This window comes from Artemia sp. Qi Xiang Cuo, chromosome 12 (genome assembly GCF_049724085.1).
Source record: "Artemia sp. Qi Xiang Cuo chromosome 12, ASM4972408v1, whole genome shotgun sequence".
In the NCBI taxonomy this organism is placed as follows: Eukaryota; Metazoa; Arthropoda; class Branchiopoda; order Anostraca; family Artemiidae; genus Artemia; species Artemia sp. Qi Xiang Cuo.
Window position 1 is genome coordinate 48097243 of NC_142805.1, and position 25849 is coordinate 48123091.

Sequence of the window (25849 nt, forward strand, 5' to 3'; positions counted from 1 at the left end):
ACAAACCAGTAAGCTTTTTAAGTGAACTTTATTCCTGTGTGTCAGATTATGCGATCTTTGGCAAAGGATTACAGGTCTTGACCTAAATAAAATTATTATTGCTACTGTGATGTCACCATTACATTACTGGCCAAATGACTGTCTCTGGACTTAGATTTATGGATTACGATTTGGATTGCAGCTGCTTAAAAGCGAAATGAGATGGCTGAAAAATTAGCGTTTAGCCCTGTTCTTAACTTTTTGAGTAGATCACTCACAGAAGGTGTAAAACTTGATATGATTGTCAATAGTGCTATTAACTATTTTGAATATAATGCATACTATTTTGAATATTTTACAAGCTAAAAAGACCCTTCATAATTAGTTGGATATCCAAACCCGGATGGTTTTGTATGCCAAGGAAGATGACAGTATTACTGATATGTGCAAGTTGCTAGTCACAGCAGCACAGCAAAATGTTCTGATCCCAAAGTTTGTAATTTTTAGTCCTTGTGAAGTACCTGCCATCGGCAAGTCTGTTCATGCCACAGTAGTTTTGAAAGTAAATGAACTTTCGAGAAAATTAGTTGGATTTATATTAAATGCTAGCTGCTTCCCGATCAGCCTGCTAGACAAGTCTCAGCCTCCTCAGTCCACACCCCCCTCACTACTATACTCTGCAATAATTAAGAACCCCCCAGAAGACTTAAAAGGCCCAAATGAACAAAAAACATTCATCAATAAGGTGTGCCCAAATCCAAACAATATACCCAAGTTACGCTGCTCTAACAACGAGTGGAAACTTGTGATTTGGTCCAAGAAAACCATGGGCCAGATAGTTGAAAATGTTAAGCACACCAAACCATTGCTCAACATTTCCCTCAATGAGCCTGCTTTTGTTGTGGCAATTAAGCAAGTGCCAGAAGATTTAGACAAAATTTTGCTGAAACAGCTAATCCCCAAATGCACTAAAACAGTACAATGTGGCAAGTCCCAAACATTTAAAGTTTACTCTCTGTTTCGAACTGATCTTGATATGTTTCTGAAAGCATCTATAAAAGTGGGATATGAACGCCTTCCAGTTGAAGAGTTTGTGTTCCTACCACGTTGCTGCTTCAATTGTCATGTGGTCACCTTGCTGTGAATTCTAAGAACAGTGCACTGTGTTCTAAATGTGGCCCTGTCAACCACAAATTGACACCTGATACTCCATGCCAAAAAAGTGTCCTAACAATCAGCCATCCCAAATAGTTTAGTCCTAACAATCAGCCAATCCCAATTGTTTAACCCTGTCTATAGCCTATATAGGAAATGTACTCTTTAGTCAGGATATCTGTCTATGAGTAGGCACTGGCTGAGTACTTGGGGTGTTACCCTAGGTGAAGTACCAGACCAGAGTTGCCACCTGCTCCTGTTGAAAGTGTGTTATTTTCTTTAAAACAGGATACTATACTAAATTTTTGTTTTTACAAAATATTTTAAAGCTCTGATTACACAATGCTTAAAATTGTTTGGTTTTCCATGTGAAGATGATCAGGCCTACTTACAGACCATAACTATTTGCATATGGATTAAACAAATATTTGTTATATTTTATACTATGAATTAAAACAGAAAATATCAGAGCCTTGACTTTGTTATCTGCAGTTGGAAGTATTTAAAATTGTTGTCAAAAAGGAAATCATCCTAAGAACACAAATGCATTTTCTGTACTGCTAGGGCAGATAGACTAGGTTAACTCATAACAAGTCTTCTACTCCTGGAATTTGATGAATTTGGGCTTCCAGATTCTGGGTTGATGATTCTTCATGTGCAGTCTGACCAATCATGTGCATATTGGTAACCTGTCAAGGTATTACCTAAACCTTTCAAATGAACATTTTCTGACATTTCCTTTGACCTGACTGTTAGATTGTGAATCTGATTACTTTTTGTTTCATTTCAGTATTGTAAATCCTCTTCTATGATTGTGCAGTTCAATCAAAGCAAAACTGACCTCTTTAAGAGGAAAATAGACATAGAAAAAGCAATTCTGGTACTTAAAAAAATCAATAATTTAACTGATTTTGTGTGTTTCAGTTTTAAACAGGTTAATTTACAGTAGTCACTCTTTAGATCTCCTTTCTGTAATTTAGTACTCTGACTTTTTTGTGAAGATTTAAAAAATTTTGTGTTCTGTGATTGTGCACTGACCTAAGGTTATCCTCCCTTTTCTTTCAGTTTTTTCCCTTTTCTTTAAATTCTTCATCCAACAATACTAATTAAAGATGCAGATTAGCGTCCCCTGATAGAAACAACTGATTTCTTGCTGTATATTATTCAGTCAACTGGGCTATAAGTTTTCATAGATACTGCTTAGTAGAAGCAGAATTTGAACAACTCACTTCTTACTGTAGACTATAACCAGGTTCTATTGAATGAATGTATGTATTTGGTTTGCCTTCTTCACTCAAATTAGTCCACTAGCACATGATTCCTCAGCACAGCAGTATTGTTGTGATTGGCCAAAGATTGACCAAACTCAGTTCCTCAATCGGTTGACTCAATTCTAAGCAAAATTAATGTCCCATTTCACCTCCTCCAACAGTCACTCCAGTTACCTAAGAATGAAGTCCTGATTTGTCTTACATATATTGTGCTGAAATATGTCATGTCCTCTGCCACTACCCCCAGATAAGAAACCCCCGATTCTGCATAAACAACTTATCCCAGTCAAAAAAGGGGCCAATCAAGGAGCTGTAACCTCTCCCAACCTCTTTAATAGCTATGTTCTGGAAGCACAAGATTTGTGCCCACCTTTACTAATTTCGCCTTCTTCAAGCCTTTCCTTGATATGCTATGCTAACGACATCCTAAGCGTTAGTCGAACTTTTGAATGTATCACCAAAATTTTTGAAATTCTTGATGCAGAATATCAGAAAAGTGGGCTTGAATTCAACTCCTCCAAATCTGATATTGTCCTTTAACTGGAAAACAAATTCCTCTGCCCCTTCCATCACGCTTTGATCTAGCTCTGTTCAACCTATAGATTACCTTATGTACTTAGGCCTGCCCATTGCTTCTTCTATCTGACTCACCATGAAAACTTCTTCTTGAACAAATCAGACACAGAATCTCAGCACCTTATGCTTCCATTGTATCTTGTAAACTTTGATTCAGTCAATATCTTCTAGCAAGTCTATATAGTGCTGTTACCCTTCCCCATATCATCTACACTACACCCTTCTTGAAATTCCTAACTAAAACTGACAAGATTAAAGTCCAATCCATGTTCTTTTGTTTTGCCAAGGATCTGCTTCATCTACCTCTGCAAAAATTCATCTACCTCTGCTATTCTGCAAAATTCAAGGTTGCTGCCCCAGAAGTTGCTGTTGCTAGACGAATAGAAAAGCATAATTGAAAAATTGATGAGAATTTGAATGATTGGTCCCACATTCTAAGCAGTGATTCATTGTCTTTTTTTCCTATGGTCTGTTGTCTTTTGTTTTTGTTTTTTTAATTGTGACAGATTTTTCAATAATCTTTAATAATAATAATAATTTAATTCTTGTACAATTGTTTAACATTACTGTACTGCAGCATATATAGCAGGTCCCACCATGTTGAAGAATTTTTTTTCTTTTTTGCATGTATATTATATAAATTAGATGGTGGTGTTATTGTTTCATAATTTATCACCTTCAGCTCCCATCTTGGACCCAAAAATCATTTGCATTTATTTGTTATAGTTTAATTGATTCATGTATTGCCATATTAACAAGTATTGTGAATTTCAAAAATTAATTTGTCATGCAACTGGAGCCATATCTTGCAGTGGTAAGATAATGGGCACATTAGATAGTAAATGGTTGTGTGTTTATACTTGTCTGCTTAGAAGTCTTTTTCTTTTTATTCTGGTTTCTTTTGTATATTTGCTTGTCTTGTATTTTACAAAGCATCTAATTGCTGTCTTTATTGTTTTATTATTTTGTTTTCTCTTACTGCTCTGTCTTGTTGGTTTTGTATGATGGATTTTCAAATAAATAAATAAATAATATATAAATAAGTCTGCCCAAGGTTGACTATGTCTATAATCAGAATATGTGATTCTAACTTTAAAATCCTATGTCCAAGATCAGACAGCATTTTCCAAGATTTTACTGCAGCTATAAATGTGTGGCAAAGATTAGGCCCCACTGTTATCAATCAACATAACTGAAATTAGATGGTTGAAATATTCATCACATACTTGTTAAGAAGATTTTGACATATTCAATGAGGAAACAATCCACTTTATAGGTGATATGATGGAGATTATACAATGATTTAACTGCTAAAGAGGGGATGAGCTGTCCAACTACTGTACTGGATATTCTACCATAAATGTAGCAGCAAAACATATCTAGTGATGCATTTTGGAACTCCTCTTCCTTATGGCCAAGGCTGTCAACCTTCAGGTCTCTACTTTTAGTCAGTAGACAATTTATGAAAAATATTATGGGGACTGGGAGAGGGTATACAAGAGAGGGGAATTCTGATGTTGTATAATTGTGCTGTCATGGAAGTGCACATACTGATGAAATTTGCAAGTGGTGAAAAAGCAGATAATTTATGAAGAATATTAGAAGGGCTAGGAGGGGGAGTAAACAAGAGGGAGAAATTTTGATGCTGTGTTATAGCACAGTAATTAGTTGTGCATATAGGCTACTGATAAAATATAGAAATAACCTAGGCTAATTGAATATTTGGAAGTGGTTGTAAATCAGACAACTTATAAAAACTTTCAGGGGGTGGGAGAGGAAGTAAAGAAGGAGGAATTTTGATGCTGTTTAATTGCACTGTCATTGCAAGTGCACAGGCAACACTGACAAATTTATGCAACAAAAGTACAAACAAGAGGAAACATTGAGGAAAAAAAAACAAGTTAAAAAACCATAAATTTCCTGCAAACAGTTCTAATGCCTAATTATGGTACAGATTAGTTTGGTATTACTGATGTCCCCTGTTGTAAAATAGAGTAGAAATGTATATTATGAGGTGCACAACTTATCCAACAGGAAGGAGCAAAGGCTGTACCCAGAGAAGGGGGGTTAGGGGGTTTGAACCCCCCCCCCATCCTCCAAAAGGTTTGTCAGGAGTGGAAAATGTAACAAAAATGTGTAAATATCTACCAAATCATATTATTGAGTTAGGACTAAAGTGAATACACCATTTGATGCCTTTTTTTATGCTGATTACAAATATAATAAGCATTTCTATCGAAAATGAATTTCATCCCCCCCTATATATGCCAATTCAGGGTTAGGTTAGGCTGGGTTAGGTATATATAGGGGGGGCTGAAATTCATTTCCAATAGAAATGATTATTATATTCATAATCAGCATAAAAAAAAGCATCAAAGGGTGTATTCACTTCATTCCTAACTCAATAATATGATTTGGTTGATATTTATCCAAAAATGTATATAAACAAATTTGGTATGTTTTTTTAGTTTTTTTTGTGTAAAAATCCCCCCAATTTTTTTTTTTTTAGTAAAACCCCCTCCAAAAAAATCCTAGGTATGGCCTTGGGAAGGGGTGAGATTAAAGAGAAGCAATGGGTAGCCTACTAGTTTAGGGGTTGATCTCTTGAAAAAAAAAACAGTCTACAAAATCCTGAACTCTATGTTTAAATTTATTCAATAGCAAACAAAGAAGCAACATCAACAGCAAAAAAAAACACAGTAAAATTGAATAGGTAGGCTATATCCATTATAATTTGAGCTAGCCTAGGCTATATATTTGCACATTAGGACAGGGGCAAATTAAGGTGATGTGCTTCAAGGAACAATTAAAGCAAGTACCCTATTTCAGAATTTGGTAAAATTCTACTTTAGCTACTTTTGGCTATCTTGGAAAGGAGTTTGGTTAGGAAAATGAAACTTTCAGGGATAGATCTACAGGCTAAAGTATGTCCTGGGAAGGTATTTTGAAGTACCTACCTCCACTCCTTCTCCCTCTAGAGGGTCCTGACCTTTGATGACCTTTAAAAATATGTGTGTTATAAAAGTGAAACCTTGTAATATAGATCTTCTGCTTAAAATGAAGTCCAACAAAATTGTTTTCAGCTTCAAAACTTTGCTCAATCCTGATTTATAGAGTTTTAAAGATATGCAAATACATTTCCTAAATTTTGAAAATTAACATTGATATGACTTAAAATTCTACTCAAATAATAGGAATTGCATTTTCAGAACTGAAGCCAGAGAAAAAGAAACTGATAACTGAAAATTAAGATAAAATGTTGTTTTGTCAAAATTTCAACAGATAGGCCTATAGACCTGTCATGTAGGCAAATTTTAGGACCCTCTAGAGGGAGACGGAAAGGATATAAGTACTTCAAAATACCTTCCCAGGACATATTTTAGCCTGTAGACCCATCCCTGAAAGTTTCATTTTCCTAACCTCAGCCCTTTCCAAGATAGGTAAAAGTAACTAAAGTAGAATTTTACCCAGAAGTTTTTAAAGCAATTTTCTGAATTTTAAACTGTTTTCTTCTGGAAAGGCTGGCCAGTATAAATTTTTGGCAGTGTATAGCCTATTATTGACTTACAAATAAAGTAAACATACCACTTGATGCCTTTTTCAATACTCATTACAAATACAATAATCATTTTTGTTAATGTGCAAATATGTACTCTGAATTGGTAGGCTATATATAGGGATGGGTGTAAAATTCATTTCCAACAAAAATGGTCATTATATTTGTAATGAGCATTAAAAAAGGCATCGAGTGGAATGTTTACTTTATTTAAAAGTCAATAATATGCACTGCCAAAAATTTACTGGCCAGCCATTGGAATAGGCTAGAGTCATGCAATTTTAGGAACAAGATACCTATGTAGATAGATTTAAAGGGGCAAACAGAATTTTTTCGGTTCAGTAAAAAGTGCCCCTGATCCACACTTTTATTTATATTTAAAGTCGCATATACTGCATATTTACTCGAATGTTCTCAATATCCCAAAATATTCCGACCAAATTTTTGTGTTCATTTTCCATGATGTTGTTCATTTAAATCTGGTAGCTTTGCACAATTGCTGGCAACGAGTTTGCTGCGTTGTCACATTAGGCAGTTAGCTAATTGCCTGTTACCGTCTTGAATGAGAGCACAGACAAAAAGTATGTAATGCAGACGTCTGACTGAAATAATTTTACTGTACCAATCAATTTGGTGCTTGTGATCGTCTATCCTCAATATCACAGGTTTCTAGCGCACATGAACGTTATCACACATAACCTAAAGGCATCCGAATACCTGACCCTTTTTTTAACGTTCTAAAATAGGTCACATAGATAATGTGTCACATACTTTTTGTCTGTGCTAAAAGGCCCTTTTATCGGTGTCATAAGACAAATTTTAGCTATAATTTTGTTTCTCAAGAGCTGAGTAAATTCTATTCGGTCGAGATCTTCTTTGACAAATCGAGTTATTGTGGAAAAAATTGCTGACAAATTTGAAGCGCTAATATTAGTTAATCTCTTCGGTTAACAAATGTTCTTTTTAGTTTCTTAAATATATTATTGAAGAAAGGCTAGCTTAGTGAGCTAACCCGGATTTTATTTCAAGCTATCATTCTTTTTTATTTAACACCTAATTAATACTTTACTGAACATTTTTGAAAACTGTTTTTGTTATCTAACTTTTATTACCCTTAGCTAATCAAAGTTGTTATTTAACATTATTAGACTACATCAGAAACAGTACAAATTTATGTGCAATGAACTTTGAAGCATAGACAAAAGAAAGTTTGGGACAGTCGTAAATCAAAAATGAATTTACTCCGCTGTTCATAAAGGCTTTTGTTTGTTTCGCGATTAAACCTAAGTCTCATCTGCAGGAGTGTCACTAGCCAAAATGTTTTAGGGGAGAGCTAATCGATTTTTTTCAACTCATTTGTAATTCCTACTCACTTTGTTTTATCGTCAATAATAACAAAATGTTCATTCCTTTTATACTTCATGCTTTTATAGCATTTATGTAGCTAATTTTAAAAATTTTTTTACAACTAACGCAAGAAAAGTTGATAAAATTAATTAGTTATCTAGCAAGGATGCTTTGAAAAGTATCGGATAGTTTTTTCGCCAGAGTGGTATTGGTTAATACACTCACGGCTTTTTCCAAAAACCACCCAAATTCGACTAATTTCAGACTGTTTCAATTTATACTTATTGATAAGTACAAATTGGGGAGTAAATAGAGACTTTAGATCGAGGATTTCAGAGCTTGTAAAGGTTGTGAAAATTTCTCAAACTTTGATATAAAATAAATGCAGCCCTTAAGAAACCGAAACATACTGGCCCTTTCCTCTTTTAAAGATATTAGCTAAACCTTTCTTCTCAGCCTTTTATGGCAGAAGTTCTTTCTCCTTTTTGAAGAAAGCCCTGAGACACCCAGAAGGTCTGTACACATTCATGCAGAAACAAATGCTCCAAAGAAATTTTCAAGGACAGGCGCGACTTCCATTAAATAAGTCATACCATCAGGTTGATTAGGATAAACGTCGTCTAGTATGAAATAAATGTGCACTTCAACAGTTTCAATTGAATCTATCTATACACTACTTCCAGATAATAGAGACAATCTCTGAAGAGTCAATGGGAAATACGAACCTGGGATTGAGAGACTTCCAACAAACTCATCCTCGCAAAGGGATTCCATTTTGACCAAACATAGACAATATTGTCTTGAAACAAGATATATCTGTCTGACGGACACTACGCAGATCAAGCCACTCAAATCTGTGCACGCCGTGCAAAAAGTGGACACGGCTACTATAGTGGGGTGGAAGGAATTTAATTATAATACCAAGTTTCCACCCTTCGGCCAAACAAACAAAGCTCCTTAATAACTCAATTGACACACCTCAATGGAGTTAGCTGCAATTGCTTAAATTATTATCAATGGTTCATTTGATTCGGATCCATCAAAACATTTGCAGTCATTAACATGATTCACAATTGGATGTAATCCACATTTTCTCAAAAATGTATTGCATACTCAAATAGATTACCCTATTACAACAACCCATTTCAAGCCATTATTCAGCTACGCACCTTCCTCAGTATCAGCTTATCCTAAGCTAATGGAGTTTCTTCCAAATGCTAAAAAGGAAGAAATAACAGACACTCTAGCTCAGGCCAAGTTGCACCTCATTGAAAACACAATGAAAGAAAATCATTTTCTATTGTTCGGCTACAGCTCTAAATCAGGCACCTCTACAAGCTGTGCCTCCCCAAATGGAAGGTCTTAGCAGCTGAAAGACTCCCCCTAGTCGTAAACATCCCCTCTGCAGGCAGAACTTCATAATCTACTAAAACTCCCTTTCGGCGCTATAGCTATTACAACAGCATCAAATTGAAACGGACGACTATTTCTTTCGAAATTCCTATTTGTCCCTCAGTCTATACTCGTGCAGAAAGGTATGAAATCAGTGGGGTACCATTTGTTTATGAGATTCTCAATAGTTCAAAGAGCACGATTAGTTAAACTCAGCCGATTTTCTTGTATAATTCTATCCGATACCATTCAAGCGAAAAAAAAACCTCAAACACTATTAAAAGAATCATAGCTAGGCGATTAATTCGTTTTATAAATCCTTGTGATATTAGTTGTATAAATGCTATAACTAGATTTATAAATGTGATTCTTACCCAGGTTAAAATATGAAAAAACGAGCATTCTGTCAATTATTGCTTAAATAAACGCAATAGTTAAAATTATCCGCGACTAAAACAAATCTATTGCCTCCCACGCTCCCAAAGAACTTGGCTAGTGACAGCCACGCAGATCTGACTGATATTATAGGTATTACTTTTTAAACATTTTTCCAAAGGAACCTTTTCTTTTCAGAAATGTTCTAGGAAGAAGAATTTCGTATTGAATCCGTCAAAATTTACATAAGGACGTCACTAGGTCGTCTTTCTGGACACAAGTTAATGTCTGCGGTTAGATTTTAGCTTTAATGATACAAAATAACATGTCAGAACCAATATCACCTAATCAGTTTCATAAATCAATTCATGTTAATTTGTATCGTTTTTGAGGTTTAGTTATTACATGACTAAATTTCCGTTCACTTTAGGTTTTAATGTGACTCTTTACGTTTCTTTAAAAAGATATTTTTGGAGAATGTTAAAAACAGATTAATCTTGGTTCGTTTTTAGTTGATACAGTCCTATTATAATTGTAGAACATTCGACCTTATTCATGTAGATTAAGGTGGATTGTCGGAATATTCATAAGTTGTCCATCTCCTGCTTAAGAACTTAAATGTTGGATTATAATTAAAATTTTGGGAAAAATTCGGGCATTTTTTCGCAATGTTTGATAAACCAAGGCTTTGTGCAATAATTTTCTATAAGTCTTTTACTTTGAACTTTTTGGTGGAGTAGAAATTTCGCTCATATGGATTGAATATATGCGTAAATTTTTGTCTTCAATAAGGCTGAAGAGATCCTGGGAATACAAACGTATCTGAATATCACCACTTGTTAAAAGAATTTTCTTGTGTTTTATTTTGTTTGTAACTGTTTATTTGTTTAAGTAAATGCACGTACTTAAAGATATTAGTTTTAAATCACTTGGAAAAAATATTTGCCATTTTCTGGGCCCCACATCGCCAAACCACATTTTGTACATTAGACTGCCCTTGGCCCATGAACTTACTATTTTGTATTCCAAACTGTTCAAAAAAAGTTTCTGACCCTTTGTCAGACTCCGTTTTTCGAGATAACCTGTTTATCTACTATTTTCACCTGTATTTGGGTCATTTTAGACCAAAGTCTGAAGAATATAACTTTTGATCCGATCGGAAAGTTTTCCACCCTTATTGGCCCCCAATCTTAGGATTCCTATGCCCCCGCCCATTGTTTTTGAACATTAGGCTTTTCTTGGCCCAATCACTTCTGGCAAAAATTTTCTAAGTGGCTAAATATCAGTTACTTTGAACTTTTAAAAAGAATACTAGAACTTTAAGTTTTCAGTTGAATCAGTCCCTTTATAAATGTCTAAGACCACTCATTCGATACGAAGTAGTCGGAAAAAAACGAAACAAATGGCAAAATAATGCATGTTAGGCACATGACTCTTTACTATAGGCAGGGGTGTCCCGAAGGGCCGGGGTTGCAGGGAGGGGCGCGTCGCCTCCCCAACTTTTTTTGTATTCGGTAAAAATTTTCGCCGGTGGCAAAAATTCCGGCAAAAATTTGGCAAAATCGGCAAAAATTCAGTAAAATTAATGTTTACTGCAGAAAATTCGGCATAAATCAGGTAACGTTTCGGTACAATTTATGAAGATCGCCCCCCCCCCCAATGAAATGAGCCTCAGGACGTCCCTGACTATAGGAATCGCTGGAGTAAGTGGTTGAAAAGTCAAACCAAAACATTCAATGCTGATTTTGTCTGAAAATGAAATTGAGAAGTTATCAAATATTTGAGAGGAATTAAAATAAAGTTGAATAATTCAAAATGAAATTATTGATATTTAGTAATTATGTGTCTCTTTTGGGTCGTCCCAAACACGCTAATATGCGTTAGGACCTATTTTGATATTAAGGGTCAATGTTTAGCTTTGCTTTGTGGTATTATATGGATATTTCAATGTTGTGTCTTTTTGTTGTTTTTTTTTGTGACTCATTTGTAAAAAAAAAAAAATGGTAATAAGAAACCACGAAAGTCACTGAAGAACAATCTAACAGTACTGCTGAAAAAATACCCAATTAAAATAACTTTACTAAATGTCTGAGAACTGTACAAAATATTCAATGCTAAAAACTAAGAGTAGTGAACACAAATAAAAAGTTGCACAAAAAGCAAAACTTTGGAACATTGGCTAACTTTTATTCCAAGCCAAATCAAAGAACAGCAAAGATTTATGAACTGTGATTCTGTGTCTGTAATTCAAGATTTAGCATCCTTTGGCAAAGAAAACAAGAAACTGACTAGGAGTCAATATTTGTCGTTTCAGCTTCAATGTAATAATAATTAACAACTGCTAGCACCATTGCCAATCCAACATTACACAAAAAATTAGAAAAAATCCTAAGAAGCATAAATTGGGTTTAATTCAAAATCTTTGAATTTAGATCTAAATTAGAGATCCAAGTTTCTTTGGATGCAATAGGAAATTTTTTGAGCGTAAGCAAATTTCTTTGTCTTTATACTCTTTTTCTGGATTGTTAAATACCTCTAGGTTAAAAGGATAGAAGCTAGTCGACGAAAATGTACTAAATATACCTCTTGCCTCCCTTTGGCAACGCGGGTCTTTTTTCTTTGTCCACGTGGCAACTTTGGCAACGTGGGTCTTTCTTTGTAGAGAAAAATTACAGAACATGAGATAAATACAACCCATATTTACTTTTGGGTTTAAATAGCTAGATTCATAGCTTCACAAGGCCATGCAATGTGGCGTTTGGCTCCCGTTTTTTTTATTTTTTTTTCTCGGAAAAAAACTTGAGTTTTCTCTCTTATTAGTCTCCAATATTCTTTGATCTATTGGTATTTGCTTTAATAAACTGAATAGAAAACCGATATGAGACCGATACACATCTCTGTAATGACTCGTCTAGTCTGCCGCCTTTCCAGAGTCAAAACAAGAAAAAATGGATTTTTCAAAACAACATAAAAAAAAAAAATACATATTTATCTCAATGAGGTTCCAAAGATTATGATATGCTAGTACAGGAAATTTAAGGTCAATTCCGGGAGAAAAGACAATCAACGCCACTAACGTGCAGTGTCACAAAGTTGACTTGAACAATGTAAATAAAAACAATAAAGAGTTCCTTTTACCAAAAGGTCGTAACGGGTTTATTTGTGTACATTTTTTAAATCTAGTTTATATTCCATATAACAAGCTAGCGATAACTGCCTTATAATAAGCACCATTGTTAGAGAACAAAAAAGTCTATCAGCTCTAAGGAAATTTCAGGATTGACTCAAACACACTCAGCTCTTTAATTGAAATTCAAACTAAAAAACAAATCCGAATAGAGTTGGCTTTGAACTTTTGTAATTCTGCTAAGTGCTGCTGTGGTATCAGTGGCAACAACAATTTTTTTTAATTTCTTCTAAACCCATGCTAAGGTGCCAAAACCCTCTCTTACCACTATCCCACACTCTTGGTGTGGCAATTTTATTGCATGTACCACTGAGCTTGCTTGAATTAATATCAATGTTCCACCGCTTTTTATGCAATCCTAGGAACAATAAATAGCTGAGCAAATGGTCTAGGAACATGGGTAATACGATTGGAATAACAAAAAAACGTTAACACAGACAAACATCACAACAGAGCCAAGAAAAGATCCAACTTGAGTTGCTACTCCAAACCAGAACAACGCTCCATTTCCTTGCTCTCGGAGTCTTGTTGCAATCTGCATCTTGACATAAGATAAAGTACCGACAAATACGATCCAAGAGACCACCTGCAATCAAAAAAATAAATGTTATGATCTTTCAGTTCCAGAACATAAAATTTAAATATTACAATAAATTAAATTTGAATCATAAAGAAAACAAATAATTTTCTTTTCTTAGCGCAATTTTCAGCTATAGCTGCAAAAGAACCATATGCATCTCTAGTACTTTTACTTATATATACCGTGCTTTACTTTTGCTTGAAAAAAAAAAACAGAAGATGGATTTGACAGGATAGCCCCTTAAGGTTCATATGCCAATTTTTATGAACAACCCGTGTCATATCCCTCAACCTATGCCAGAATTCTCTCCACAAGCGAACCCATAGGGAAGTCTAGCGTAGACAGTTGAAACCATTCACCATATGAAAGGGTAAGTAAATAGCTACCCTTGTTAACAGAAACCAGATTTCCAGAAACAAGAATTTTTATTACATGCCATGAAACTTTTTTTTTACTGCTCTTTTATTTTGAAGATTTACCGAGTTCAACATTATCTGTCAAAAATTGAGAACATTATAAAACGTGTATAATTTTTGAAAAAGGGGGAACACCCACAAAAGGTCTCGATGAAAGCAAAGCCGTTCCTAGAGTTGGTAATGCCCGGGGAAAAAAATTACAGCGCCTCCTCCCAACTCAAATATAAGCAAAAAAGGCCGAATCAAAGTGAAACATTTGATCAAAGCACACAACCCCCAGCAATGGAACCCAGGGCAGCTGCCTGAGCTCCCCCCCCCTTGAACATCTCTGGATGGAAGTTACACCAAAAATTTCAGTATACCAAAGGACCTTGAAACGCAGGCTCCCAGAGCCCATCAACAAAAGTATAAAATTTCCTATTTTTCTCAAAAAAGGTGGTCATAAATACGTGTTTGGTTGTTGGTTTCTTTTTTATTCTTTTTCTTTTCTCAAGGAGTGATCGTGTCGAGGCAGTCGTCATCATACATCAGAAGAAGGCTCATTCGCAAGAAAATTTAAAGTTGCAATCCTCTTTTAAAGTGAAAAACAATTATAACGCGATAACAAAAGTAATGATTTATGTCATTTTGTGCTGCAAAAAAAACAATTTTGGCTAAAATAGGGACAAAATACTATCGAGCAAAAATTCTGATATAGTCAGTCGCTTCTGAACTATGGGAAAGCTATTTATGTAGTGTCCCAGTTTTAAAGGTTATCTTGTCCAGGGGTGGTGTATTCATCCTTACCAATGCAAATTAATAATAATAACTTCTTTATGCTCACCAACAAACTAAAAAACTCAATTGAATTACAGAAAAAGGTAGGTTAGTAAATAGACAATAAAAACTAAAAACATTACAATCTGTCGCAATGATGTCTTCAGTCGTAAGAGTCATAACGTGTTCACAGGATAAAACTCTGTTAACTTTTTTGACCTTATTAGACAAGACTTTTCTACACCTAATAGGACTTCCAAAAGGTCATGCATGTAACAAAAGTTAGGGATTGAATTTTTTTTGTCAAACAGTTCGTGGTAACGAACTGTGAGTAAGGAGCGACCCGGCTCAATGGTAACCAAAACTCTAAAAAACGGAATTTTGATACCAATAGATACATCAAAAGAATCAGACTTTAATGCTGATTTCAAATATGTAAGTTTCATCAAGTCTTATTTCATTAAGTTAGTCTAACCCATCAAAAGTTACGCGCCTGAGAAAATTTGGCTGATTTTAGAAAAAAGGGGGAAAGGCCCCCTAAAAAGGATAGAACCTTAATTAAAGTCACACCATCATATTCAGCGTATCAGAGAACCCTACTGTAGAGGTTTCAAGTACCTATGTGGAATTTTGCATTTTTTGCCAGAAGAAAGACCACGGATGCGTGTTTATTTGTTTGTTTGTTTTTTCCCCATGGGTGATCGTATCGACCCAGAGGTCCTAGAATATCGTAAGAGGGCTCATTGGAACGAAAATTAAAAGTTCTAGTGCCCTTCTTAAGTGACCAAAAAAATGGAGGGCAACTAGGCCCGTTCCCATGCTCATTTTTTTCCCAAAGGGATCCGATAAACATATATAAATATCCATTTTGTCCAATATTATCGACAATAGGATAGATATATACATTAGAATTGCTTTATCCCCTGAAGTCCCCGGGGGGAGGGCTGAAAGTTAAGAGATTTACCCAATGTTAACATATAGTATTGGTTGTTGGGAAGTATACAGACGTTTTCAGGGGGATTTTTTCTGGTAGGTGGGGGGGGGGGGGTGAGTTGGGGTTCATATGGGAGGATCTTTCCATGAAGGAAATTTTCATGGGGGAAGGGACATTGCTATGAAGGGGGCGCCGGATTTCCCAGCATTATTTGAAAAAGATCAGAAATTAAATAAAAAAACAGGTTTCTTAAACTGAAAGTGATGATCAACATCAAAACTTAAAACGAAAAGAATATATTACGTATGTGATTGGGTTCACCCCCTAGTCAATACCTCACTCTTTAAGCCAAATATTTTTTAGTACTTTTATAAGAGCTATTTATTCTAATTAACGGCCTTTGTGATTAAGGGGTTATTTTTTAAAGAATTGGAACAGAATTTGAACTTTAGCTTAAAGAGAAAGGTATTGACTAGGGGGCGAACCCCCTAATATGTGTGTTAAAAATCTATAAATACAGAAGTTCATTACGTAAGGTATTTCACATGTTATGTATTTCTATTAATAATTCAAAAGTCCGTAAATAAAATTAAACAAGTTTCGAAATAGCCATTAAACCAAAAAAAATCAAAACTTATGTGCAATTTTTTTTTTAATTATTCATATACGATGAGCCAAAAAAAAAACCTGCATTAATAAAAAAATGTTAAGAAAATAAATTTATAAAAAACAAGTTTTTTTTTAACTGAAAGTAAACAGCGACGTTAAAACTTAAAACGAACAGGAATTATTCTATATATGAAAGGGGCTATCCCCTCCTCAACGCCTTGCTCTTTACGCTAAAGTTTGACTTTCTCACAGCTCTATTTTTTTAACAGTAAAAAAATTTAGCGTAAAAAGCGAGGCGTTGAAGAGGGGACAGCCCCTTTCATATACGGAATAATTTCTGTTCGTTTTAAGTTTTAACGTCGTTTCTTACTTTCAGTTAATTTTTTTTCTCATAAAAGGAAGCTCAAGGGCTTCAAATGCACCAAATGCACTGGCGGATCCAGGGGGGTCAGAGAGCACCCCCCCCCGTCCCCCAACATTTTTTTCTGTCGCCCTCATTCCTTTTTTTTCTTTGTTCCACTTTTTTTTAAGTAAATTTTGTCAATTTGGTAAATTATTGTTACCCTTGTCACCCCCCCCCCCAAGAACTTGCTTATTGGGACCCTTGTCACATTGCCCCCCCCCCCCCCCGAGATTTTCTTCTAGATCCGCCCTTGACCAAATGAAGGTTTATTTTCTCGGTTTAAGTGAACCATTCCCAAAGTGAAGAAAAATAAAGGAGATATAACAAGTATATAACTGAATGAAGTCGAAATAACACTATTTTTGCAGCTGTAATTTAGTGCTACACCTACAAATGCAACTTACTCGAATAGATATGGACAATTTTTCGTTTATCAGGGTTCTAAAACTGTATTCCGTACAAAATGAACAGATACTGTATATTACTTATACAGTATTACTAACGGTTATAAAGTACCAATTAGTATCTGGGGGGAGGGACAGGGGTCAGTGGGTCTTTTTGTTAGGGAAGGGGGGTGCTTGAAGCCACAAAAAAAACATATTTAAACCCGAAGTTTTCTCTTTTCATGGGGTGGCCTTCAGGTTAAAACAGTCGGGGGACTTAATGCTTAGTATCCTTTCATTTGGTGGATGATAACAAGTATACGACATAATCACTGAGGGGATAAGAGTTACCCCAATTATTTCAGACAACTTCTTCTTTTTTTTTTGCATAAAAGGGTAGTTTTTGTAGTTGAAATACTATGATGAAAAATTCACCTGTGGAGTGAAGGGCTGGGGAGGGGACAGTAGCCCCCTCATATTTAACATAGTCTTGTTTTATTGTGCTAAATAAACATAGTTAGACATTACCAACTCCCTCTTATAGATATACCGAGTCCAGACATAAAGGGCGGGGAAGTTGAGGAAGGGAATAGTTTTTCTTATATTTAGGACGCCTCTGAATTTCATTTTAAAGAGAAAAAATCCAAATTAAAAAATAATTTTTTTTCCAAATGAAAGCAAAGCTCGACATAAAAACTTGAAAGGTTAACAGAAATTATCCCGCATAATAGGGGCTCCCGGCGGGATCTCAAGGAGGGAGTAGAGGTCCTCATCCTAATACTTGAACGCAGCAACAAGCTGAAGAAGGTGGAAAGAACCGCGCCGAGTTCTAAAGGAGTTGAACGATGTCGACTAATTGGTCGAATTAGTTCTTTGAGAAATCATAGTCCTCAAACCGCAAGTGTTTTGGCCGCATTAAGGTGTAACTTACTAAAGCGTAACTTTCCTCCAAATCCACTCCCTGAGTATTCTATTCTAATTGACTGCCAATACCTACTTCCCCAGTACCTCTGCTCTCCACTTCATTATCCTGCTTTGCTCATGGGTGACATTTACCCCATACTACTCATTCATGTTCCGTTTCGATGGAATCTATTGATCGTGACACCTATCTCAACCCGATTTTTCCTCTGTACTCTGCAATAACGCACGGTTAGCCATCAACACTTCCATATATTGACTCCCCCCCCCCCTCTTTCAGTAGATACTTATTCCTCCTATGTATCTACATGGTTCCCTGTCCACCCATTATAGCCCACAGATGTGCTTTTCATAGCTTTCTTTGAAGAGTCAGGCAGACTCTTCGTCTCGTTTCAGACTTGAAACTGCTTGCATCAAAAGATGCAGCGGAAGGATGGATGGAAAGTCCATTTTGGTTAAAAAAATCTCCACGTAACATCTATATTTCAGATGCCAGGTGAGGCGGAAAATGCCTAGTTCTGCTGCAAGAATAGAGATTATTTTGTAATTTGACGTTTTTATGACAATCAAATATTCCGGTAGCTTTTGTTATACTCTTTGATTTTTCTTAATATTTAGCAAGGTAAGTGATTTTTACCAAGTGACTCTAGCTGGAAAAAAAATAAGGTTTACCTAAGTTTTGCTACCAGGTAATCTTTCTAAATTAAGAGATATAGGCTACGCTTTTTGAGTCTATAGGCAAGATGGTAGCATTTTCTTTTACGTTTAGTTTCTTTTTAGCTTTTCCTATTTATCGTTCAAGCCCAAACAGGTTTTTTTGCATAAATGTCTGTATGCCGATTGTCTATTAGGTGAAGGGGGCTACGTAGGTTGATTTGTACAACGTTTGGAGGTCACCATGATAATGCTATCCCAGGATAAGAAAAATTCACTATTTCCCATGTAAATTCTTAAGATTTCCACAAAAACCTCAATTTCTTAAGATTTCCACAAAAACCTCAATTTCTTAAGATTTCCACAAAAACCTGTTTGCAGCTTGTGCCCCTCTTGAAAATTTGAGGAGTGATGCGACGGAATGGAGACGGAATGGAGACGGAATGAGCTCCTCGGAGAACTGCGCACAAATAAATGAGAAAATTAAACGTAAAATAATTGACTTACCGTAATAAATTCACCTCCAGTTGTGCCTACGAGGAGTGGGAACGGGCTCATGGCAGCCATGGCTATAATGAAAATCGAAGTTGCCGTACCGACGATGAAACAGCCACTGACAACATTTCCACGCCATTTGGGGGATATAAATGCAATACCACATGCTAAAGGATTTGCCATTGAAGAAAGTGTCACCGCCAAATGATAGGCTGTGTTTCCATAAGGTAAGCATGCAAATGATTGTATGCTTGGCAAAGCTCCATTGCTTAAACAGCAGACCCACGCCTGAGCAGCTAATAAAACAAAATAGGTTCTTCTCGAAATCGTTCTTCTCTGAAGTTCTTCATCATCCTCAGGAACCGGGGATGCTGAATTTGAGCTCGGTGCTTCTGAGTATCGAACTTCTAATTTTTCAAGATTTTTCACCTTTTCTTTTTTGCAAGCTGGCACGAAGTTAAGAGAAACAAATGCAGCCAGACTGGCACACATCATACCAAATAATATAGCAAAAAATACTTCAACACTGAAAAGAGGATCTTTGTAATATGGCTGTAAAACTGTTGTACCATTCACAGTTATATTTACACATGTTGGATTGCCACCTACACCTTGAACCAATGCTACCAAACTCGGAAGTAGTCCACTAAGTCCCTCGCCAACTAAATAAGATGTTAGGTATGTCTGTCGAAAAACAGCCATAAAAGGAATGAATAAAACTGAGCTTGTGCAGTCAACAATCGCCAGTATAAACACAAGAGACAGCAAAGCCGTGCTGTGTTCTACAGCAAAAATCACTGACGTTTCTTTCCACAAAAACACCAAAAGAAGACTAGCCAAAATTCCCACAGTCAGTACTGTGTAAATTCCTGGCCCTTCTTTCAAGTTTCTTGAGTAGCTTCTCATAACACTCCATACGATGGGCCCAATATTCGCAATTTGGATGATAATCGACAAATACGACGGTAGATTCCATCCTTCCGGTAGAGCAGCTACAAGTAGTGGGAGTTCTACCCAAAGTCCATTTACTGCCACCCAGGCACCAATTCCAAAGCAAACGGAGAAGATGTCAACTAGAAGCTCACGCCTTCGGCGACTGCTTCCAATTTGCCAAGACAAGTTCATTTTTGGTAGTCAGTCTAAAAAACAAACAAAAAAGCAGTCAAATTTAAGTGCACGTCTATTTCTAATCATTTCAAAAAGGTAACTATGGAAACAAAATATATAAAAAAAAGTTGAAGATAGTTTTAGATATCGACTTAAATGGTAAGCTGAGTAGGTTGGTAAAACGATCCTAAGATCTATAAAACCATTTGGCTTCCCTGAAAAATAATAAAGTTCTTTTGCCAAGTAGAAACATTCTAGCTTACCGTTCCCAGTCCTGTTTTCAAATTCCCGTAAAACGCTTCTGTCGTAAAAAAAAAAAAAAACATATTAAACTAATATAGCTTCGGCTTGGATTATTTTAAAGCCGTCTACAGGATTGGAACTCACAGCTACAATGCAAAATGTACCTGCCTCCATGACAAATCCAATTTTGAAATTCCGATATCATTATGGAATCATAATGAAACAATACAGTTTTTCCATAAATATTCTTAAAGGCCACATGATACTTCCATTGGTGAATCTAAACGTACCATAATAACGACCTTCTCCCCGAACTTAAACCATAGCTACAAAATAATCATCAACCTCTGCCCAGAGTAACAGTAGCACCCTTTTTTTTAGTAATTGCGCTTTGCATGGAAAAACTAGTGAAAAGATGACAATAATAAAATCTAAGATGTTTCATATCGTCACTGCCACGCCAAAAGATTATACCTTACGTTTACGTTTATTACGGACCTTATGCATATTAAGAGGGTTGAAGTATGATTGAACATACCGGCCCCATAGATCATATCTTTGCGGGAAGCATACGTTATAGTCAATATCTTAGAAGCTACAAAATTTTAGGTACAACCTTTCGAATGGCAGCAACAATACGCACATAAAATACAGATTATAGCCCTTAAAGTAAGGGATCAAAGGACCTGAAAAAATAGTTTAGACGATTATTTATGCCAGAAGAATTTAGCGTCATTGATAGATTTATGTAAATTTGTCTTCCAGTGCCCCCCTCTCGCTTTTTTCACACTCACTAGCCATTGACTTCTCATCTAGAGAGTTCAATTTCTTGGGCGTTACAAGTATAGTTTATCGAGGGCTACATGGATCAAATCTAAAGTTATGCAGTCAATGATGATGCTGGTGAAAAGGGGGACTAATAGAAATTAGTATACACATTAGCATTAAACTGGATTATGGCTTAATCCCAAAATTAAATCATTGCTTGATACAAGAAGGAGCTACGTCCAAGCTACAGACTGGCTCGATGCCGAAACTAGGTAAGTCCCGATTCGGTGCAAAAACAGCTTAGTTAAAGCTTAGTGAAAAAATGAGGTATGAGTATGTCCTGACTTGGTGCAAAAATTAGTAAGGCCTAAGATAAAAAAGTTCCATGACATCGAGGAAAACCTACCTAAGTCCTGACCCAGCCCCAAACGAGTCAAGTCCCGACTTAGCGTAACGGCGAATCCCTGATTAAGTATACAAACTAGATTAGTCTATTTCAGTGACGTGGTACAAAAACGAGCGAAATACAACCTCTCGATACACTTGCTACAGAAGGTGCTAAATACTGATTCGTAGCGAAAAGTAGTGAAGTCCTAAAATGTTGATAAAATGAGCTAATATGAGGTAAAAAACAAGCTAAGCCCCAACTCGGTGCAGAAATGATCCTAAGCAAAGCTGTGAAATTTCAGGGACGTAGTGTAAAAACGATCTGAGTTCAACCTTTCAACGTGCATAGCACAAAAGAGCTAAATACGAGCTACAAGCTCATAGAAAGAACGAAAAAAGTCCCATTTGGTACTAAAATGAGCTAAATCCTTGAGCCAGGGTGAAAACAAGGATGGTAAAAGCTATGGAAAGACTAGCTATGCGATCGAGCCGAATTCTGACACAGTGCAAAAACAAGCTAAGTCCTGAATCGGTTTAAAAACCCAAGACTCCTGACTCAGCTTAAAAGTCCATGAATTCTGACACAGTTCAAAAACAAGCTAAGTCCTGACTCGATTTAAAAACCCATAACTCCTGACTCAGCATAAAAGTCCAAGTTACATAATTTTTTTTTGATCCGGAGCAAAAAGAGATTCTGACCCAGTATAAAATGAGATAAGTCTAACCTGTCGAGATATTTGGCACAAAAATGAAACGAAAACGAGCTAAGTTCTTAATTAGTGCGAAACCGAGCTGGGTCCTGACTTACTGCGAAAATGAGCTAAGCCCCAACTCGGTGAAAAAAAAGATCCAAGTTCAAGCTGTGGAGCGACTTGGGATAAAAACGACACAAGTCGTGACAGAGAACAAAACGAACATAGTCAAGATTTTGTAAAAAGTAGAACTAAGTCCTGACAAACGAGCCAAGTCTAAGCTGAAATATCTTGATGACTCAAAGCGAAAGTCCTGACACGTTTTAAAATTAATCTAAGCCCCGACTAGATTCAAAAACAAGAAAAGTTACCAGTCAGTGCAAAAAAAGGCTAATTCCTGGCCCGGTGAAAGAAAAAAAAAAATTCAAGTCCAAGCCACCCAATCGTCCTGACTAATTGCAAAAACAAGGAACATCAAAGCTCCACTTAAACCATCCGCACTAACAGCTCTTCGGCTAAAAGCAATAGCTACGGGCCATTTCAAAGCCCCACCTACATTCCATACAAAAGTACTAGATTAAAATTCTTTAGACTCCCAGGTTTTGTCTATCTATTTTGGCAGCTTCAACGTCACACATCTATGACCAAACCTCCCTGTGTTAAACAAAAATCTTGAAGCTACCCCTAGCAGCCAATGTATCCTAATGATCGGACTGTCTTACAATTCGCGCTGTGAAAAAGAAGGGCTGGGATCCTTAAAATATCCTTCCCCCGCTAAAGCCAGTTTTTGGACTGGTATGTCAGCAATAATTTTGTTTTAGGCTTAATATTCAAAGTAGTTTTTGTTGAAGATAAAGGTAAAAATTTTAATCATAGTTAGTAATAAAATGATCGCATTTAGTAATTTCAGCAAAAATAATTTTTGCTGTTAAGATACATCAAAGATTTTATTAAATGAAAGCATCGTTAAATAAAAAAATCTATAATTATCATAAAAAAGACATAAACAAGAATTGTGCATTTCTGGCAAAATGCACGAAAATTGGTGGAAATATACATGAAAGCACAGGGAATCTAATGGCGACGGGAAGCACTTCGAACGGGCGCTCTAAAGCACCTTTACGAGCGCCCGAAGTTCTAAAAAATGCACAAGTTTACCAGCATCTCTGCAGAAGCATCAAAACCTCTGAATATACATTTTAAGATATGGCAATTCCAATGGCGGCTATATCATAGACAGCGCAATGGCGCTGCCTAAGTAAAGAACGATGTTGGCCCAATGTATTATTTTCTTTTTGTTCTAGACCAGGGCACTTCGTATCGAAGGAGTTGTCATAGAACTTCGAAAAGGGCTCATTCGATTGGAAATTGGAGTGGCTAGTGCCCTTTTTTAATAGTCAAAAGTGATTGGAAGGCAACTAACACCCCTTCCACGCCCACCATTTTCCCAAACACATCCAATCAAAATTTTGAAACAGCATTTTGTTCAGCGTAGTAGGTTTCCAGATAGAAATTATGTTTTTGAGGAGAATACTCCCCCACAGCCCTCAGGGAAAGGGTTGTAAGTTATGCCCTGGAGGCATATAAGATTTTTATAGAAAGGCGTTGTCGTAAAAACTTCAAAAAAGGCTCAATTGATTGAAAATTCAAAGGGCTGGTTCCCTTTTTAATAGTGATTGGAAATCACTATTCCAATCGAAAGTGATTGGAGGGCAACTAACCCCTCTGTGACGCCAACCTTTTCCCCAAACACATTCAATCAAAATTTTGAGATAGCCATTTTGTTCAACGTGGTTGCAAGTTCTAAAAGTTAGGTCTTAGAGGATGACAACCGCCGCAGAGCCCTCAGGGCAAGGGTTGTAAATTATGCCCTGGGGACATATAAGGTTTTCATAGAAAGCGTTGTCGTAGAAACTTCAAAAGGGGCTCATTCGATTGGAAATTTAAATCGCTAGTGCCCTTTTTAATAGTCGAGGAAGGCAACTAGTCGAGGAAGTGAGTGGAAGGCAACTAACACCCCTTTCACGCCCACCATTTATACTAACACATTCAATCAAAGTTTTGAGATAGCCATTTTGTTCAATGTAGTTGAAGGTTCTGAAAATTAGGTCTTTTAGGATGATAACCCCCTCAGAGCCTTCAGAGCAAGGGTTATAAGTTATACCCTAGGGGCATACAAGATTTTTATTGACAGCTTTGTCGTAGAAAAGGGTGCATTCGATTGAAAATTCAAAAGGGCTAGTGCCCTTTTTAATAGTCGAAAGTGACTGGAGGTCAACGCCCACCTATCACGCCCACCTTTTCCCGAAAGACATACAATCAAAATTTTTAGATAGCCATTTTGTTCAACGTAGTTGAAAGATTTGGAAATTAGGTCTTTAAGGATGACAACCCCCCCCCCCCAAGCCTTCAGGGCAAAGGTTGTAAGTTATGCCCTGGGGGCAAATAAGTTTTTTTTTATAGAAAGCGTTGTCGTAGAAACTACAAAAAGGGCTTATTCCATTAAAAATTAAAATGGCTAGTGGCCTTTTTAATAGTCGAAAGCAATTGGAGGGCAACTAGTCCCCCTCTCAGGTCCACTATTTTCCTAAACACATACAATCAATATTTTGAGATAGCCATTTTTTTCAATGTAGTTGAAAGTTCTGGAAATAATTTCTTTGGGGATGAGAACCCCCCATAGCCCTCAAGGCAAGGCTTATAAGTTATGCCCTGGGGGCATATGAGGTTTTAATAGAAAGTGTTTTTTTAAAACTTCAAAAAGGGCTTATTCGATTGAAAGGACTAGTGCCCTTTTGAATAGCTGAAAGTAAATGGAGGGCAACGAACCCCCCTCTCATGCCCACCATTTCCTCACACACTTCCAATTAAAACTTTGAGATAATCATTTTGTTCAACGTAGTTAAAAGTCCAGGAAATTAGATCTTTTAGGATGAAAACCCCCTCGGAGCCCTCAGGGCAAGGGTTTAAGTTAAACCCTGGAGACGTATAAGGTTTTTATAGAAAGTGTCGTCGTAAAAACTTCAAAAAGGCCTCGTTTGATTGGAAATTGAAAGGGCTAGTGCCCTTTTTAATAGTTGAAAGTGAATGGAGAGCAACTAACCCCCTCTCACGCCCACCATTTCCCCAAACATATTCAATTAAAATTTTGAGATAGCAATTTTGTTCAACGAAGTTGAAAGTTCTGGAAATTATGATTTTGAGGATGACCAACCCCGCAAAGCCCTCAGGGCAAGGATTGTAAGTTATGCCCTGGGGGCATATAAGGTTTTTATAGAAAGCGTTTTCGTAGAGATTTCAAAAGGCATTCGATTGGAAGTTGCAAGGGCTAGTGCACTTTTTCATAGTCGAAAGTGATTGGAGGGCAACTGACCCCCCTCTCACGCCCACCATTTCCCACAACACATCCAATCAAAATTTTGAGGTATCTATTTTGTTAAACGTAGTTTATATCAATAAAAAAATGAAATCTAAAACAAACAGAAAATAAAATAAAGTCAAACTCAAAACGAGCAGAAATTAATCTGAGTATGGTTCTAAACCTTATGCTTTTTAAAAGCCAGAATATAATTTGTACTTTATTAAAAAAAAATCTTTTAAATGTTTTCGCTTAAATTAATCTGAGTATGGTTCTAAACCTTATGCTTTTTAAAATCCAGAATA

At 36.3% G+C, this 25849-nt stretch overlaps 2 protein-coding genes across 8 annotated transcripts in view; both read right to left on the reverse strand.

Moving 5' to 3' along the window:
• The window catches only part of LOC148946207 (meiosis regulator and mRNA stability factor 1-like), a 344665-nt gene extending 337664 nt beyond the window's left edge, over window positions 1-7001 (reverse strand). For both annotated transcript variants that reach the window (XM_089098280.1, XM_089098279.1), the window contains exon 1: window positions 6942-7001. In XM_089098280.1, coding sequence (XP_088954406.1) covers window positions 6942-6998 — 57 coding nt within the window. In that variant the 5' untranslated portion in view covers window positions 6999-7001. The remainder of the gene's footprint in view (window positions 1-6941) is intronic.
• Window positions 7002-11710: 4709 nt separating this feature from the next.
• The window catches only part of Rift (Riboflavin transporter), a 40119-nt gene continuing 25980 nt past the window's right edge, over window positions 11711-25849 (reverse strand). For all 6 annotated transcript variants that reach the window (XM_089098281.1, XM_089098282.1, XM_089098283.1 and 3 more), the window contains 2 exons: window positions 19002-20128; window positions 11711-13424 (listed from right to left, as the gene is read on the reverse strand). In XM_089098281.1, coding sequence (XP_088954407.1) covers window positions 13227-13424; window positions 19002-20114 — 1311 coding nt within the window. In that variant the 5' untranslated portion in view covers window positions 20115-20128 and the 3' untranslated portion in view covers window positions 11711-13226. The remainder of the gene's footprint in view (window positions 13425-19001; window positions 20129-25849) is intronic.